Below are 17,620 nucleotides of genomic sequence, written 5' to 3' on the forward strand. Positions count from 1 at the left end.
CCATCCCCGATCCCATACCATACACGATTCAAATTAGAAAAATATTTAAAAAAAAAATTAAAATTTGATTTTAGAAAAAATAAATTGATTGTTAAACGTTTATTTTTAATTACTTATATATCAATAAATTTATTATAGTGCGTGTGTCTACAAAAATAATTAAGAAAATAATATTAAATTATGTAAAAATTCTAAAATAAAATTAACTAGTAATAAAAATTCTGTCTTTTGATTAAATTATACAAAAATTCTAAAGATTTTAAGTGGAGGGGCGGGTTTGGGTTTGGGGTCAGGACGAATCTAGTAATCTCATATCGATATCCGTATCCGACTTTTGATTATTGAAGAAAATCAAAATCCAAATCTATATTGATCAACTCAAAACTCAAGTATTACCCGTTAACATCAAGACGGATTCGAAAAGAGTGAAGATGGTGAGACATTATTATGCATTGGGGGAATAAAATCCCTTTGACATTTTCACAAATTCACATAAAGTGTCGGGCGGATAATCCCTTTTTGGAAGGCTTTTAACGTTTTATGAACCCAAGACAAAATTATAGATAAGATTTTCTTTTATATAATTTCTCAAAAATATAAACATATTGTTTCAATTCAAAAGATTGAAAAAATTAGTCCAAAAAATTGATTTCTTCGAAGATTCATAGATGAAACAAAATATCTTTTTTATACTCATAAAATTATTTATCATTTACAAAACAAAATAAAAAGTTATCATAAAATTTGATTTTTTCGAAGATTCAAAGATGAAAAATCATTTATGACAATATTGATACTAGAAGATAGAAGGATACACCTTTTTGTTGTTGATAAATGAATTTAGGACTAAAACCAGTGGTTTCAAATTTTGAAATGATGATAATTAAAAAAATTATTTTACATGACCAAAACAAAAATTTACTTATTTTAAAGGAATAAAAAAAAAATTTCAAATCTTAGAAGAATGAAAAACAAAAACATTTTTTTTGCATGGACCAAAATAAAAAATTGTTCGTATATATATATTTTTTAAAATAATAAATATTTTGTTAATAAAAAGATTAAAAATTATATTCTTTTAATTAGTACTATAAAAATATTTTTTTTATCAAATTTATTTTCACTGTCTCTTTTGTCCGGGTGGAGAAATTTCTCCACTCCTTGTATTTTATATTTATTTTGATTCAAGTAATATATTTTCCCTTTAAAATGATGGGGGTGTTTCAATCGTGCTATGCATCCGGGTTTAGCCAACAACGGCCTCTGCCAAAGGGTCCCACTCTTCCACTCCTCAGCCAGTCCTACTTTGTTTGCTTTGCTTCTCTCAACACTCTTCATTCATTATATTTCGTTTCGTGTAAACTCACAGAACAGAACATCATCAAGGTTCTAAGTGATAGATTAGACCCCCCACATCAACCTTTTCAACTACTCCCTATCATCCAACCCTTTCTCCCATGCATAGGTAAACACACTGATCTCTCTCTCTCTCTCTTCCACACAATTGTGATGGTATCCAAGTCTTCAAATATAGAAATTCTGTTCCTTTCACAAAAGACGCGTTTCTCCTTTAATTGTATAACTCAAATCCTAAACAGTGCTGCTGCTGTTTTACAAGACACTATTTTTAGTGAAGAATCGAACATCCTTTTACGTTGTTGTTGTTGTTGTTGTTCTCGTGTTCTTTTTAAAGAACCTAGTATTATTAGTAATAGAGTTGATGGGTGATTCGGTTGCATTTGAATTCTGAAGTTGTTGTGTGTGATGTTGATGTAGTGAAACCTGAAATGCACTGCAATTGGGGGTCTAAGCTAACGGTGAAAATTGGACATTTTTGTTTGTTTCTGAGGGTTGTGTTGTGTTGACACCTGAAAGTAATGGCATCGTCTCATGGTAATGCACACTCGGATGCCGCGAAGATGGAACAAATAATCACCGAGTTCTTCGCGAAGAGCCTTCACATAATACTTGAATCAAGGGCACTCTATGTGTCCTCCCGTAATTCCTATGGTGATCAAGCTGTTTCGTCACCGTGTTCGTCGTCTTCGTCTTCATCAAATGTGCGGCCGAGGGATAAGTGGTTCAATTTGGCGCTCCGGGAGTGCCCCGCGGCGTTGGAGAACATTGACCTCTGGCGCCAGAACAATCTAGAGTGCATAGTGATTGATGTGATTTTGGTGCAGAGGCCTCTGGTGAGTGTGAGTTTTTCTCCCAAAAGGGTTATTCCTAGGAGTTCTTCACTGAAGGAAAGATGCCCTTTTGGCTGGAACACTGATCAGGAAGAATTGGGGGTTGTGGGAAGGAGTGAAAAGATTGTGGAGAGGTGGGTTGTGCAGTATGAGAGTAGGAAGACAAGGGATTCTAATTCTGGCAGTAGGAGGTCAAGCAATGTTTCTTTGCATAACTTGTATAAGAAATCAACTTTGCTTCTGAGGTCTTTGTATGTCACTGTTAGACTTTTACCTGCATATAAACTTTTCAGAGAGCTTAATTCGTCTGGACAGATTAGGGACTTCACCCTTGCTCACCGTGTGTCTTCTTTTGTTGAGCCCTTCACCCGGAAAGAAGAGGCTGAAATGACGAAATTCGGGTTCACCCCTGTGGATACTTCTTCTGGTAGGCTGTGTCTTAGTGTGATGTATTGTTCCTTAGCCTCAGATGTGAGTTCTGAACCTTCAACTCCAATGTCCCCACAAGTTATAACTGACTATGTTGGGAGTCCATTGGCTGATCCATTAAGGAGGTTTCCTTCTCATCTCGTGGCAGGATTGCCATCACATGGCTCTCCATCATCGTTGCCATCTTCAAGGCAGCGTAGTTGGAGTTTCGATCATTATAGAGCCTCACCTCCTTCTTATTTACCTTCGCCTACTCATTCAGAATCACTCTCATCAGTGTATAATGCAAGTTTGCCTCCTCATCCAACTGAGATGTCTATGATTCAGAAGAAGAATACAAACTTTGAGGATTATCATCACTCTGCATCACCTTCAATCTCTAATTCTGGGCCATTTCCATGCAAACCACTTTTACGATCTGAAAGTGCTCCAGTCAGCATACCTATTGCTGAAATTGCTAATTCCCCTGGATACTCCAATAGTCATAATGTGCCTCCATCTCCTCCCCTAAGAGGTTCAAGGGGCACTGCTAAGATTGATAGAAACACAATGCAAACAGGAGCAACAGCTGAGAAGGTATGCCGTGTGTGTGCTAACCACAATGTACTTTTTTCCATAGTTCAAAGTATATTTTGATTTGTTAAGGGTGTCTTCTGCTTTCTGCAGTTGTTTTCTCTTGGAAAAGATGAGTCTCGAAAATATTCTGGAGTCAAGATATCTGCTAACAGCTCGCCCCAGATTTCAATTTCCAGAAGCTCCAGTAGGTCTTATCAGAATGATTTTGATGATACTGATTTTACTTGTCCATTTGATGTGGATGATGATGATATGACAGATCCAGGAAGCAGGTAATTCATAGCTGAAATTCACTTGCATTTATGTTTTGCTTATATGCTAAGTTTTACATAAGAATACCATATAAGCTAGATATGCTAATAACAGAATATGGTCTTGTTGGAGAGAGAATAACAATCTTTATGAATATCATGGTGGGTCCTTGCATTAAAATGTGCCTTTCTCTTTGACAATATTTTTTAATTCAGAAATAGGAGACAATCTAAATCCATAAAGGGGGTAAGCAGGTTGAACAGGTTCCAGGAACAGGAGCACTTCCATCCCACTGGGATTTCCTGTTTCTGGTCTGGGAAAGTCTAGGTTAATACACTTAGGGGTTCTGGGAGGATTGCGCTTAAAGTTATGTGTAATAATTTATCTAGGAATGGAACAAAAAATTGACTTTAACAGGTTAAAAAATAGAAACAAAATAAGAAATAAGCTCTAGTGTTTTAATTTCATTATTTCTGTTTTCTGCACAGTTTTTGACAAGTAGTATCAAAACACTGTTTATAACTTTTCCTTCTTTTCCACTTTAGAGATTAGCATCTAGACATTAATTGGTAAACACACTTACTTTTGATATGCATAAATATTTGGCTTCACCTATATTTTGGTGAAAGTTTTGCATATTCTTCTTTTCTTCAAAGTATTTTGGGCCTGACAATTGCTCCTCAAAATTGTATAAATATTTATCATGTGTATGTCAATGACTATACTATTGAAATGGTTTAGACTCACTATTATTTTCTAATTTTATTTTACCCCATCTTTGAAAGTGTATTTTATTGGTATTTAATGCTATACTTTCCAAAAATAAGTGATTGATGTGGCATATTTGCAGTGAATGAATCTGCTGGTCCTGACTTTTTCTTCTTTAACCATGTCTTATAGTATGGCACTTAAACAATCAACATTAATCTATTTACTGTTGCACCCTCCCATCATGTTCTCCCTTCTATAGTTCTATTGATTTTCTGGCTGGCAAAAATTTGATCTAGTTCAGCTAGTTATGTCTAAAAACCCAGTCGGATGATAGAGGGCTAAATAGACAAAATACCAGGATCATATGTATCCTTACTGTTATTTGATTGTAATCAGGGATCCACAGTTCTTTGTCAATGGAGAGGGTTTCCTTCAGGAAAATCAGTGATGTCATACCATTGATTCAAATATAGGACCAATCTATTATGTAAAATGACTAGAGATTTTTATTGTATGGAGAGGGGGCATATTGGCTTCTAATCCAAGGATAATTCAACTGCCAGGTTGATAGTAGGGAGTCAGTCATTTTGGGAACGGGCCAGGGGTGTGTGTGTTTAGTTCGTGATTAGATTTTGTTACCAATTAATAATATGGTTAAGTTATTTTAATTTTCTAGAAGAAACAGAGTTTAGAAAGAAAAGAGGATTTTTTTTTATTTACATTTCCTATTTTCACAAATATTTAGGAAAGTGCCATCTTATTTTCATTTGATTTCTGTTTTCAAAGACTTGCACTGGATATAGTGAAAACAATATCTTGTTGTTTCACTTTTCCTATATAGGTCTGTGTCTGAAAACAAGAAATAAAATGAAAATAAGGTGACATTTTGGCAATTACTTGTGAAATTATGAAGTGAAAATAGAAAATGTTTTCTAAAACCAAACAAGCTATAAGATATCCTCCAAGAAAGAAAAAGAAAATATACCAGAGTGAATATGATAAATCCAAGAGTTCTGCTATCTCTTTGCATAGTTGAAACACAACATGGTCCATGACATGTTAAGAGGTGGAGAAACATCCTTGAAGATAGGAGCATTCTGCACTGGATTGGAAGCCATGGTTTTGGGGATCATCCTCATGTCATCCATGGAAGTAGGATGTTAGAACTTTTGGCTCATTATTAACTTTCCTAACAATACATTTGCCTAAAATGTCAACCTTGTCCTCAAGGTTGAAGGTTGGAAAGTGCCATTTGATTGCCACCACATCTTCCCATGTTGCTTCCCCTAGGGTTACACTTCCAATTCTGTTGGTAGATTAGCTTCAATTGAGTGTTTCCCTACTGTTTTTTTAAGCTGGGAAACATGACACTGGATGGATTTGGGCAAGCTCTGGAAGTTGCAACTGAAAAGCAAAAGCCCCAATTTGCTTTTACACCAAGTAGGGGCCATAGTATCTTGCTGCCAACTTTGAGTGCATCTTTGAGGGCATGGAAATCTGGTATTGCAGTCTGATGACTGAAGGCAAAGACATCTAGTGGTTTTTTGTATCTGAGTAGAAAAAGCATCTTGATTGCAGATTGTATTGGTTTCATTTATTATTTATAGTAAGAATTAGTTTGCAGATCTGGTGTCTAGTGTTGCATGCTTGAAAAAGAATTTGCTAGATAAAGTAGGCTGTTTGCATTTTTTGTAGAACATCCTGACTTGATGTAATTGTCACTCACTCACTCTTGTAAATCTGTCAACTGTTTCCTCTTGTGGTACATTTTATTTGATTGATCCTACTGGCAAAACATATTCTTCATGTGAGGTCCGTGATGACAGAGGAGCTTTAGACTACTCTTTTGCCAAGTAATATTCTTTGCAAAAATTTTCAGTAATTTTGGGTATGCAGTAATTTATCAATGCAATAGCTTTGGTCCCATAGAATGTAGTCACACAATCTGAAACTTCTTGATGCATTCCAAATTGCATAGCCACTCTCTATGTGGTAGGTACTTTTGTATAATACATTGTTACAAACAAGAATCGAAATACTCATGCATATAACAACCAAAAGTATTTACATTTACCCAAATTACTCTCACACGGTACACATGGTAACCAGGGAAAATCTCACACCATCAATTTTCAATTGAGGTTTGTGACTCAGTTCACAACTTCACCTAGATCCTTGTGCTTATTACAAATTCATGTATAATTTCTCTATATTGAGTCAAACTTCAAAGAAAACAACATATAATCTGGTTATTTTTTTCCTTTTTCTATAAGTTATAGATGACATAAAATTTGCTAGACTGTTTTAATTTAGCAATTTTAACATGATTCCTTGTGCATAACCAGAGCTGAATCTCTTGATCATGGTCATATGACTGAGACGCTTGAAGCCGGTGGATTCTTTCCCATTAGAAAGTCTCAAGATGCTGCTGTTGGTGTGCTTGTACATATGCTGAAAAAAGCACCACCTCTACGTCAAGATTTCTCCACCTCACAACACCTGTCACAAGGTTCACACCCTGAAACTCGGAACCATAACACTCGAGGGCCCAATCAGATCCTTGAGCCATCAAGGCCTGTGAGCATAATGTCTTCTGGGATCATAGCCACTAGGAAAACAACAGCTGATGCATTGGAAGAGTTCCATGGTTACAAAGAAATGAAAAACTTGCTGCTTACGCGAGGTAGTAAGCACCAGATATAGTAGTACATAACATATAGTATACTACACTTATGCTTGTGCACAATGGCGTTTATGCTGATGTTAAATCAGTAAAACACATGTAAGCTTTAAGCCTTTTTTTCCCCTTGATAAATTGGTCCATCCAGTTGAAGAATATGTTCTTAGTTTTGAAAAATACGTGTGAATATGATGATTAAGTCTTTATGACTGTTAAGTTTTGATCTATGATCAGGTCTGAGCTGGCTGGCTGGCATGGTACAGCCTTATATTGTGTAAAAATTCTTGAAACTGCTAATAGTCGCATATTGTATATAACAAGGCAGAAGCTTCATCTACAGGCTGTAGATTCACTACCTAGTATGTATGTATACAGTAGAGAGGAGGAATCAAGTTACTCCAAGAATAACTTTGTTACATTACTTTTCATTCTAACCATTTTCTTGGAATTTAATGATTAATGACACTTTCTCTGACACTTTTTTCAACACTTTTTATGTGATTGGTTAAAAATTGTTAAAAATACTAATTTTGATGGATATCATATTTAAACCAGGAGAAAGAATCATTAAAAAACAAAAACAGTTAGTAGATGTATTTTCATCCTCTTATGTTTTGTGTTTCTATCTTAAGGGTGTAAATTATGTGGGGTGGTGTTACATGTGGTGAGACATGAACATGTAGTATATATTTTCTTTTTTAAAAAATAGAGATTATATACACCCTGATTTTATGGGTGAACTCTAATAAGTTAATTCGAAAATTTTCAATCACACTTAAATTTCAATAATTGAATTTCAATAATTGAGTGTCATGTTAGTAAATAAGACAACAAGAGAAATTTTAAAGATATATTCATTTTTTACTATTTTAAATTACAAATCTCATATATAATTATACAAAGGCATAAGTCTTTTTGTTTTTTCAGGATTTCACTCTCCTTACTCTCACATTCACTTTAATTTGAATACTCTCTTAGTGATAAATCTCATACTTTTAATAAGCATATGATATATATTCTCTTATACTTTTAAATTTTAATATCATTTAAATGGTTTGGCAATATGTGACTGAATATTATAAATCAATCTCAAATATATATTTTACCTTAAAAAAACAAATATGGTCCTAACATGTATAGGATATCATATTCAACTTTTTATCTTTTTCACTCTATCATGATTAACAAGAATTTGAATATTTTTTAAAGAAATTATCAATAATTAAAAATAACAATATATCACAAATAAATTATGTATCATAAATCTAAAATATAATTTATTTCATATCTTAATTTAAATATAATTTATGCATTTAGAAATATTTATTTATTGTAAATTATAATTTTAGTTGTATAAAATAAACACTTATTATGTAGAATATACATGCTAAAATACTCGTTTGTATTATTTGTCAACTATTTATTACTTTGTGTTGGTTTGAGTATAACTTATGTTAGACTTATAATGTAAGGTCTGTTTAAGAATTATTAATAGAGAAAAATTAATCCAAAAAAACCTTATTAAAGATAGTTAATTAGATTTTTAATTAATCATTAATAAAATCAATAAATATTTCATATCTATAATAATAGTGACAAAATTAATTGTCAAGAACTTGTTTACCAACATTTTGTACAATATTTTTTTATATAATGACAATAATAAGGTTTAAACTTATAGCCCCTAAATATCATCTTACACTCCCTTTTAATTTCATTTTATCTAATCCTAAATTCATAATTCTGGACTCAATGTATTTTCAATATTGAATATTTTATAGCTTTTCCGTCTTTATTCATCGCACTATCTTGTTATACCATTATATTACGCTGATCTTCACTGACTGTGAAGGTTATAGTTAATGGCCATACGTAAGATTGGTTTTCACTTGATAAAGCCACTTTGTTGGGTAACGAAGAGTGCTAGGCGAAACATTCGTAGGAACCAGAGCTTACGTAAATTTACCCCTGCCCTGTCACCGCTTAAAGGATAATAATCTATCTTCTTGCTATAAATAGTTGGTTATAGTAAGACAATAATCACATTCGCATAATCATCATAACAGGTCAAAAGCACTTTCATACACCAGTTCGCATGTGTCAAAATCCTACTCGATAACAGTCACAAAATGAACTAAATATAATTACCAAGCGTTTTTGTAATACAAACCACAAGAATGTTTGCTTGCAGTCAAGTGATATGTCAGTTATATCACACACTTTGACGTATTTATTCAAATTTCTTAATCAACGACAGGTCATTTAACATTTTCTCGATTGCTTCATCATCCTGAGCCCGTCCTCTTGACTGCAGGCAAAGAAAATGATGCATTAATTAACGTAAAAGATTTGATGGCTGTTACCTTTATTATTCAAATATATCATGCAAAATATAACTTGCTTAGCAGCTTCACAGAACCCAATAGAGCATGAATATTCCAAGTAACTGGTTGCCTCACCAGCAAACGCAAAAAAACCTCATGCGTAGACCATAACCAACACATGGCAAACATGTTCAGTGTGGCAAACATAAGCTCGTGAGGGTACAGTAGATAACGAGAACTATGCTACCGAAGTTTCATGCATTGGGGGGAGGGGGATAAATGAAGGGAACTGTTACTGGGATGATTTTAAGGAGAGATGCAAGTAAGAGATCTCTAGTTAACATAACAAAATCCTTCAATTATCAGCATTTACTTTTTGTGAGTCCTCCACTTCGGGGTGTTTTGTAAACTAAATTACTTTATAAACTTTCTGGTGCATGTCAAAATTGAATTTTAACTGTTATTAGAAGAGCAAAAAGTTATAAAAACTTGTCATTATTGCTTTTATTAAATCCTCTATTTCCTTCCTAGTTCATTTTAACAAACATCAAAGAGAGAATGGAAATTATTCCCAAAAAAACCAAACTTACCTAATACAAAAATAGAGAGAAGCAAATTATTTTTACCTTGATAGATGGAACCATAGCAATAGCTTCCTCCACAGTTTCTGGGCAAAGGTTGCCAAGGACACACAACTGCAACAGATTCATTTAAACAAAGAATCATATATTGTAATGTGTGAACTGACAACTCTAAACTTTTTTTCAAAATAAAATGTGAACACTTGCTTCCTTAACTCATTTCATGAAGGAAATAGGTGTATTACCTCAAACTCAGCCAATTCATATCTGGCGAGAATTCTGTATGTCAGTTAAGATCGCACAATTCTGAAGTATGGCAATAAAATAAGGTTTCTTAGCATTTCCTTCCAGGAAAAGAGGAATTAACATAGACCAATTTTTCTCATCAGAACCAAATGAGACACAATATACGTGAATTGAAGGAAAATACAAAATTAAATTAGACAATAAAAAGTCAATAACAGTATGAAAGAAACTTAGGTAAAATTTTCTATAAGAACAGGACATTTACATCAAAATTCAACATTATTTAACCAAAAGTAAATGTATGGACAAAGAGAAATGACAAACGGGTTATTCAATTTAGTTTAGGAGGATACTCTCGAACTTGTCTAACAGCATCGGGATTTTTATAGCGGCTGAAGCGCTTCACATACTGCAGTGACTTTTCAAATACCCTGAGAAAGAAAAAAGAAGAGAAAAACAATCAGTGCCATAAGGTGGGAATCATGTCCAACAATTTTGCTCCTCTTCCATCTCATTATCAATATGACAATATCAAATCTAATTCTGCCAAAATGTCAATTGGGATCAGGAAGTTTGCAGACATGTTTTATAACAGTAATAAAATTGCATTTAAAGGACACTGAAGTGGAACACATTTTCAACTGGTCAATAAAACAAGATCTAGGAGGAATTAAGTGCAAGCCAAATTGTAATAAAAACTAATTATTCCAAGAGCATCAGAAAACATTATACCAGGATCTTTGTGTTAAATAACCATGAACTTGATAAGGAATTTAACTCACTGAGAAACTTGATTCATGGGATCATCGGATGTCTGTTGAAGCTGCTCATACTTGTGCTCAAGAATCAATGCAACTTCACAGTTCATTAAGCACTTTGCCTTCAAAAACTCTGGGAGAAAAAAACTATTTCATTAGTGTGAAATCAAAAGGTGAAATACCAAACGTAAAAACATGTTCAAGGCTTCAAGCAATCAAACATGATACAATACAATAAAACCATATATTGTAAAATCAATTGGATTTCTGATGATGTAAGATAGCTTTGTGCAAGGAGCATGATGCATCAGATATGGATTTATGAATAAAACACACAAATCAGTTAGTAATTAAATTTTCAGGAATAAATAGCACCGCTCAAACTTCAAAACAATATGAATTAAAGTACAAATTACTAAATTTTTCTGTTAAAGAAAAAATAGTTTACTTACTGCGTTATCTAAAATTCTAATCTCTACCCTTAAATTCTTCCATGATTTTATTAGTGTCTTAAACATTAATTAGTTTTGTCATATTCAATTCTTTTCTAGGTTGATTTCTCTTAATTTGGGAACCAGGTCTGTGAACATGGCCACAGTCAAAGGGGAACACTGGCATGCTACTATAATGGTTACTCACTCTTTAGTTTTCACCGCACTTCAAAACAACTAGACAAATTGTTAATAGCCACATTTCCATGATGTGACAACCGAATCACCAACAAGACCTTGTATTTTGAAATTCTTTTGGCATTAGCAAGGAAATATATAGCACAAATCAGGGAAGACTCTGAGCCAAAAGTTGTGCTAATTCGTACATATGGCAATGATATTAAAGCGACTGACAAAATTCTCACCAATGACTTGGTTTTTAGCATATATATCACAGGTTTGTTCAGTTTAGTTACAAAATGCCATTAATTATATCACTTATCCACTTCATTTTACACTTTAGCGACTAAAATGAGAATTTCATAAAGCTATAAACTAAAAATTAAATGACCGACGCTTACGATATAGGGCTAGGGTTTCCTCAATTCAGATACATGTAACCTAACCCTACGTTAGTCCTCATGAAACATTCCCCTAATTCAAGTTTGGAAATTACAATATGGGGCTTCAAAAGTTGCGGAATGCGTATGGGGTAACAGATTGGAGCAACTATCCCTATGAGAGAATTTAATTACCGTCTCCAATTTTGAGCTCTGCGGCGTTTTCTTCCTCTTCCCCAGACATGTTTCAGAAGATCGCGATCTTCTCTGATGGGTCGCTACGCAGTTCTCTATTCTTGCGTTGCGTATGCTTATCTATCTGCTCTCCTAATTTGCAATTCAGTCTTCTTTGATAGGACCATGGAGAATTGGGCCAACGGGCCCAACGTTTTTTTACTTTTTTTTTTTTTTGTTTTAGTTGGTCAATCTCCTGTTTTAGAATAAGTTTAGATTCTCGTATGTTATATTCTTTATAATGTCCATTTTGTAGATAGATGCCGCATTAAATTCATACATTAAAAAGATATAAAATACATGATTTTTTACTGTAAGAAATGAAAATCGTAAACATTAAACATTAGATAATTTGTGTGGTTAATATCAAAAGATAAATATACATATTTTTTTAATGGTCATGTAATCTCTTATTAACAATTAATATTGATCAGTTGATTGTCAATATGATTATATTTTTGGGGTTAATTAAATTTTAAGTTTCTCAAATTTTTTATATTATAATTTTTGGTCCTCAAAATAATTTTGACAATTTTTAGTTTTTTTTATTAATTTTTTGTCATAATTTTTAGCTCCTTTAAAACTTTTTTTCATTTTTAGTCTTTCATTTATTTTTATTGTTTAAAGGTAGTCTCAAATATAAAATAAATAAGGGACTAGACTAAAATTTGATAAAACAATGACTAATTTTGAACAATAAAAATAAACAATAGACTAAAAATAGACAAAAAAATTAGAAGGACTAAAATTTCTAACACAAAATTAATGAAGGACTAGAAGTTGTATAAAAAATTTAGGATAAAATATGTATGGGATTCCTGTAAAATTTAAAAAATATTAATTTGATCCTCATAATTTTTTTTATTAATTTGATTCCTATAAAAATAAAACTCAATAGTAATTTCGTTAAATAAAAAAATTTATACTAAATTTTACTCTTAACTTATTTTATAATAAAAATATTCAAACATAAATCACATTAATTTCAAATCAATTTTAACTAAATCAATTTTGTAAAATTAATTTTATCAACCGTCATTCAAACATGCACTAAGAAACATTAAGTCAATCACCTAACCTATTGTATAAAATTTTTACATGATAATGAGATGGTGCTTGACAATAGTATTGTATTGGTTTGACACCCAGAAACGGAATGCAATGATTGGCGAAAGAATTTAGAAATATATCCAATTTTTCTTTTAAATCACAAATCCGCATTGCTTGAGATTCCAACATTCCTAACTAGTTATATGAGAAACAGGTTTAGTGTGATGAATGTCAATTCAAGATCTGAATTTGGATCCGGCGAGAACAGGTCACAAAGAAATCATGCACCAAGGTTTAGTGTGATGAATGCCAATTCAACATCTGAATTGGATCAGCGAGAACAGGTCCCAAAGAAAGAATTTAGATGCATAAAAACTAAAAATTACTGTCGATAGAGTGAAAATTGTGAGTATTTTTCCTGCAATGCAGTCTGCTTTTTTCCAATTCCATCGTCTTCTAATCCTCATCCTCTTTGTAAGTTGTATTATGAGACTAACCTATGAACCAAAATTAAAAAAGAATTCTGAATCAATGTTGTTAATGCCGGATGGCGATTTATGACGGAAAGCCAAAAATCCGTCATAAAAATATGACAGATGGTGTAGCAGGTAGCGGAAAATGACGAACGTCATGGCGGACAAAAAAAAATATATACATATATATAATTATAAATAACCAAGTAGCAACACCAAATAAACTCATTCAAATTGAAAAAAATAATGGACTACATTCAAATAAACTAAAATTTAAAAAGTTTCATGAATTCATACAATAACGTGGTGTCAAACAGAAAAAAAATACAAGATGGGTATCAAAAATAAAAAAAGGGTGTCAAATAGAAAAATAAAAAAGAGCTCTAGACATCAAAAATGGGTGTCAAACAGCAAAAAAAAACAAAAAAAACGCACCACTAAAGCTGTCGTTCGCCGTTTGCTGTCATCCTCGTGCGTCGCTGTCGTTCGTCGTCGTTGTGCTGCTGGTCGCGGGTGCGGGTGTCACGTGTGTCGCTGCCATTCATCACTGCTGGTCGCCGTTGTGTGCTGTGTTTTGTGCGTTCTGTGTTCTGGGCGTTCTCCCTATTGTGTGCTGCACTTTTGCAATATGTTCTCGGGTAGGGTTGGGTCGGGTCAGCCCAACACCTATCGCTCAAAAAACAAAAAAAAGGAACTATTACAGCCATTACTGCATTTCCGCCATGGCGTCGCCATCCGCAACCCGCAACGCCACCGCTATTTGGTGGCGTTTTTTCAAATTTCCGCAACGCTACTCCGTCATGGCGCCGCCATGGCCGCTATTTGATAACACTGTTCTGGATAAAACAAACTAATCGTTTTCTTAGCTTAAAAATAGGTGTTTTTTCAATATGAAAAACTAAAGTTGTCAAACATGACAGGCTGTCAGCCAGAAGCAATATGCAAAACCAGATCCGGCTTTAAATGACATCAGTTATTTTGTTGGCTAAGAATTAAAATCTGAATTTTCTAATAGAAGTATGGAATAATTCAGAACTCAGCAAGCTACTATCCAGTATCCACATAAACCATAATAACCAAACTGAGACAAAGAAAGATGAGATGGTGTTTATCCCACTTGGCCCTAAGTGCCATTCAGTGTCCATGACAAGTAAAGTTCCAAGAGACTAAATGTAACCAACCTATCTATAAGCAATATTGTAAAAGGATGTAACTTTTCAATAGCCAAATACACTGATCAAGTTTCAGAACTCTGGTTGACATATAACTAATAATTATATTATAGTAGTATATACTAAAATCAAAATTTCAAACCCAGTTGTACCAACACGCAACTGGTTCCAAGATAAGATCATCTGACATAAAGGATTAATTACATAGACGTCCCTTAAGGTTAGCACACTAGATACACTTAAACCTTGCTTGTTTGAACTACCTCCCTTATTTTATATATTATCCTTATTTAGAAAGTTACACACATCTACCTCACTTTTATTTACCGAGTATGGACTATGGACTGTACACACAATCCCCTTAAAATAACAAAGCATGGGAGGCTAGTGTAGTTTTCTAAATTAGCAGAGTGCAAATGCAATAATCCCTATGATAAACCAATAATCCCTAAATCCACAATGCAAGAACGAAAACAATATTCCCTAATACGGTGCTAGCAATTAGATGTGGAACACTTAAACTGAAATTTAGCGAGAGATAAGAAGGCAATCCCCACACCCCACTTAAAGATTAGTAATGTTAAATGGGTTAGTAAAGCCAGCAACCAGCTGATAAAACACATGGCCAAACTTTTGTCTAACCCAAGCAAACCAACACAACTTACTAAGGAATTAGCCATGTTTGAAACAGTAGGCCCTAGGCACCTTGCACAAAACAAAAGTAATTGAAAGTCCAATTGCCCAAACTATCACTAACCAATAGAAATGCATTTCACAAATCAGAACTTAACATAATAGGATGCTAAAATGAAAGGCTCTATGTGACGAACATGCACAAAATTCAAAACTCCAAGACAGTAAGAAGAGTTAAATCAAAGTTCCACAAACTAAACTAGGGAAATAGTTGGGAGCAAGGTGAGCCTAAATAACAAAAACCTGGCACCTAGAATCTAAACCCATTCGGCATAAAAGTACAAAGGTAAAGACTTCAGAGAATAGGTACAACTTCACCAAGCTGAAAGCCTGAAAATGAAATCAACAAGCAAACCAGAAAAGTTCCAAGATTCAAGTCGAAATATTAAATATTTATTCGCACTATAAGAGATCCCGAATACACAATCTCGATCGGTTCATTGCATTTTATAAAGTTACACAACCACAATTTGAGTGTCACCTAGAAGGAGGCCAACATAAATCATAACTCAAAATAGCTAGAAACAAAAAATTATGTTTAAGTTACAAGTCGATGAATCCATTTACCTTAACATATCAAAATCAAACAAAAAAATGATCCCTTTGAGAGTGTTCAGTGCTCACTCGGCTGCAGCTTTTGCAGTCCGAAACCCTTTCTTCAATTCGGCGAATCTTTTAATGCAAGCAGCCTTGGATCTCCCGGGAACCGCAGCAGCAACCTTTTCCCACCTCATGGAAACTTCCTTAGGAAACGCTTTCAAAGCATTCAGCAACGCGATATCCTCAGCAGAACTCCAACCATTATCAACAACTTTCTCACCCTCATCCGCATTCTCCTCCACAACCCTCTTATCCAACGCTTTCCTCTTCTTCAAAAACAACGCATACGACTCCGAATCATCCACTCTCTTCTCTCCCAATTCCTTCGCTTTCTTTATCACACTGTCCACTCCGTGCCTCCCCCCGAACGCCGCCGCTATCGCCTCCCACCTCCCTGGCTTCCCCACCGGATTCTTCACCATCTGCTTCTTCAGCACCTCCACATCCTCCTCGCTCCACCCCTTCTCCTCCTCCACCACCGTCGCACGCTTCTCGATTCCAGAAGATTCTTTTCTCTTCTCCGCCGCGCTGACGGAAACCACCGGGCCTACGGCGGCGGCTTCCTCGGCCCTCCGCTGTCTGGATCGCCGTTGTGAGGACTTCCTACTGGCGTCCTCGTCGGGCTCGGGCTCCGGATCGGGGAAGTTGACGACCTCGCCGCGGCCGACGCGGACGTCGCCGCCAGTGATGGAGGGAGGGGCGAAGGGGCCAACGAGGAGAGAGAGTGCGAGCCAGAAGAGGAGCGATTTGAAGGGCTCCGCTTCGAGGAAGAAGAGGGAGAGAGTGAGGAAGAGTGAGGAGAGGGAAACGGTGGCGAAGAGGAATGGCTTGGTAGGTTTGTGGATCGGGTGCGGTGGCTCGCTGCTCCTCGCAGCTGCACCGGACTGGAACACGAACCTTGGCCTTGCGTCCTCGTCCAGGAACTCCATTCTCTCGCAAACACTTGAAACGGAAACGCGAACAAACATAAAAGGGCAAATTCCCAATTTGATTGAGACGGTGACAAATTTACGTTAAACAATAAAAAAAATTAAATTTAATATAAAAAATGTGATGAATTAATGTATAAATAATTTAATGATAAATTAATTTTATAATTTAATATTAAATTAATTTTTAAAAAATATAATTTATTATTATTAATTTTTGAATATTATAATTTTATAAATGTAATGATAAGATTAGTTTATTATATTTTTTATATATTTAGTAGTTAAATTTGAATTTTTTATTTTTTAAAAATTAATTTATTACTGCACGAATTTAATTATTTACCTGAATAAAACGTCATGGTTTGTGTGTTTTATTTTCGGGTCACTAAACCTTATTGGGTAAATGGGCTTGCTTGGCCAGGCCCATTACACGAGTGCTATTTATCCCCCACAAAAGAAGGCGAAAGCGACGAAACACTGTACGGTCACCAGTGTGTGATGTGACGGCGATGCGGAATGTTAATGACGGAGACAGAAAATGAGAAAAAAACAAACAATGATTGAGAGTGGTGAATTCTGATTTCTCTTTTTAGATAGAGAGAGAAGAGAAGGACTGCGACGTGGTTTATTCATTTCTGACATTCTGTATCTCTAAGAGTATTTTTGAATCTAAAAATTTAATAGTATAATTCAATTTTTTTAAAAAAATTAATTACTTTTCAATTAAAT

The 17,620-nt window shown here is 34.4% G+C and overlaps 3 protein-coding genes across 3 annotated transcripts; 1 reads left to right on the forward strand and 2 right to left on the reverse strand.

Moving 5' to 3' along the window:
* The first annotated feature begins 1,232 nt into the window (after positions 1-1,232).
* On the forward strand, positions 1,233-7,189 carry LOC114413204 (autophagy-related protein 13b-like). The gene is made up of 3 exons (XM_028377465.1): positions 1,233-3,194; positions 3,285-3,466; positions 6,503-7,189. The coding sequence occupies exons 1-3, from the start codon at positions 1,878-1,880 to the stop codon at positions 6,858-6,860; spliced, it is 1,857 nt and encodes a 618-aa protein (XP_028233266.1). The 5' UTR covers positions 1,233-1,877; the 3' UTR covers positions 6,861-7,189.
* Positions 7,190-8,863: 1,674 nt separating this feature from the next.
* On the reverse strand, positions 8,864-12,075 carry LOC114413205 (DNA-directed RNA polymerase II subunit 4-like). Its single transcript, XM_028377466.1, has 6 exons — positions 11,933-12,075; positions 10,771-10,879; positions 10,342-10,419; positions 9,988-10,021; positions 9,788-9,856; positions 8,864-9,145 (listed from the first exon to the last, which is right to left on the reverse strand). Exons 1-6 carry the CDS (start codon positions 11,979-11,981, stop codon positions 9,068-9,070), a joined length of 417 nt encoding a protein of 138 aa, XP_028233267.1. The 5' UTR covers positions 11,982-12,075; the 3' UTR covers positions 8,864-9,067.
* Positions 12,076-15,730: 3,655 nt separating this feature from the next.
* LOC114413206 (transcription factor MAMYB) lies at positions 15,731-16,941 on the reverse strand. The gene has a single exon (XM_028377467.1). The coding sequence runs from the start codon at positions 16,925-16,927 to the stop codon at positions 15,980-15,982; it is 948 nt and encodes a 315-aa protein (XP_028233268.1). The 5' UTR covers positions 16,928-16,941; the 3' UTR covers positions 15,731-15,979.
* Positions 16,942-17,620: the final 679 nt, after the last annotated feature.

This window comes from Glycine soja, chromosome 5 (genome assembly GCF_004193775.1).
Source record: "Glycine soja cultivar W05 chromosome 5, ASM419377v2, whole genome shotgun sequence".
Lineage (NCBI taxonomy): Eukaryota > Viridiplantae > Streptophyta > Magnoliopsida > Fabales > Fabaceae > Glycine > Glycine soja.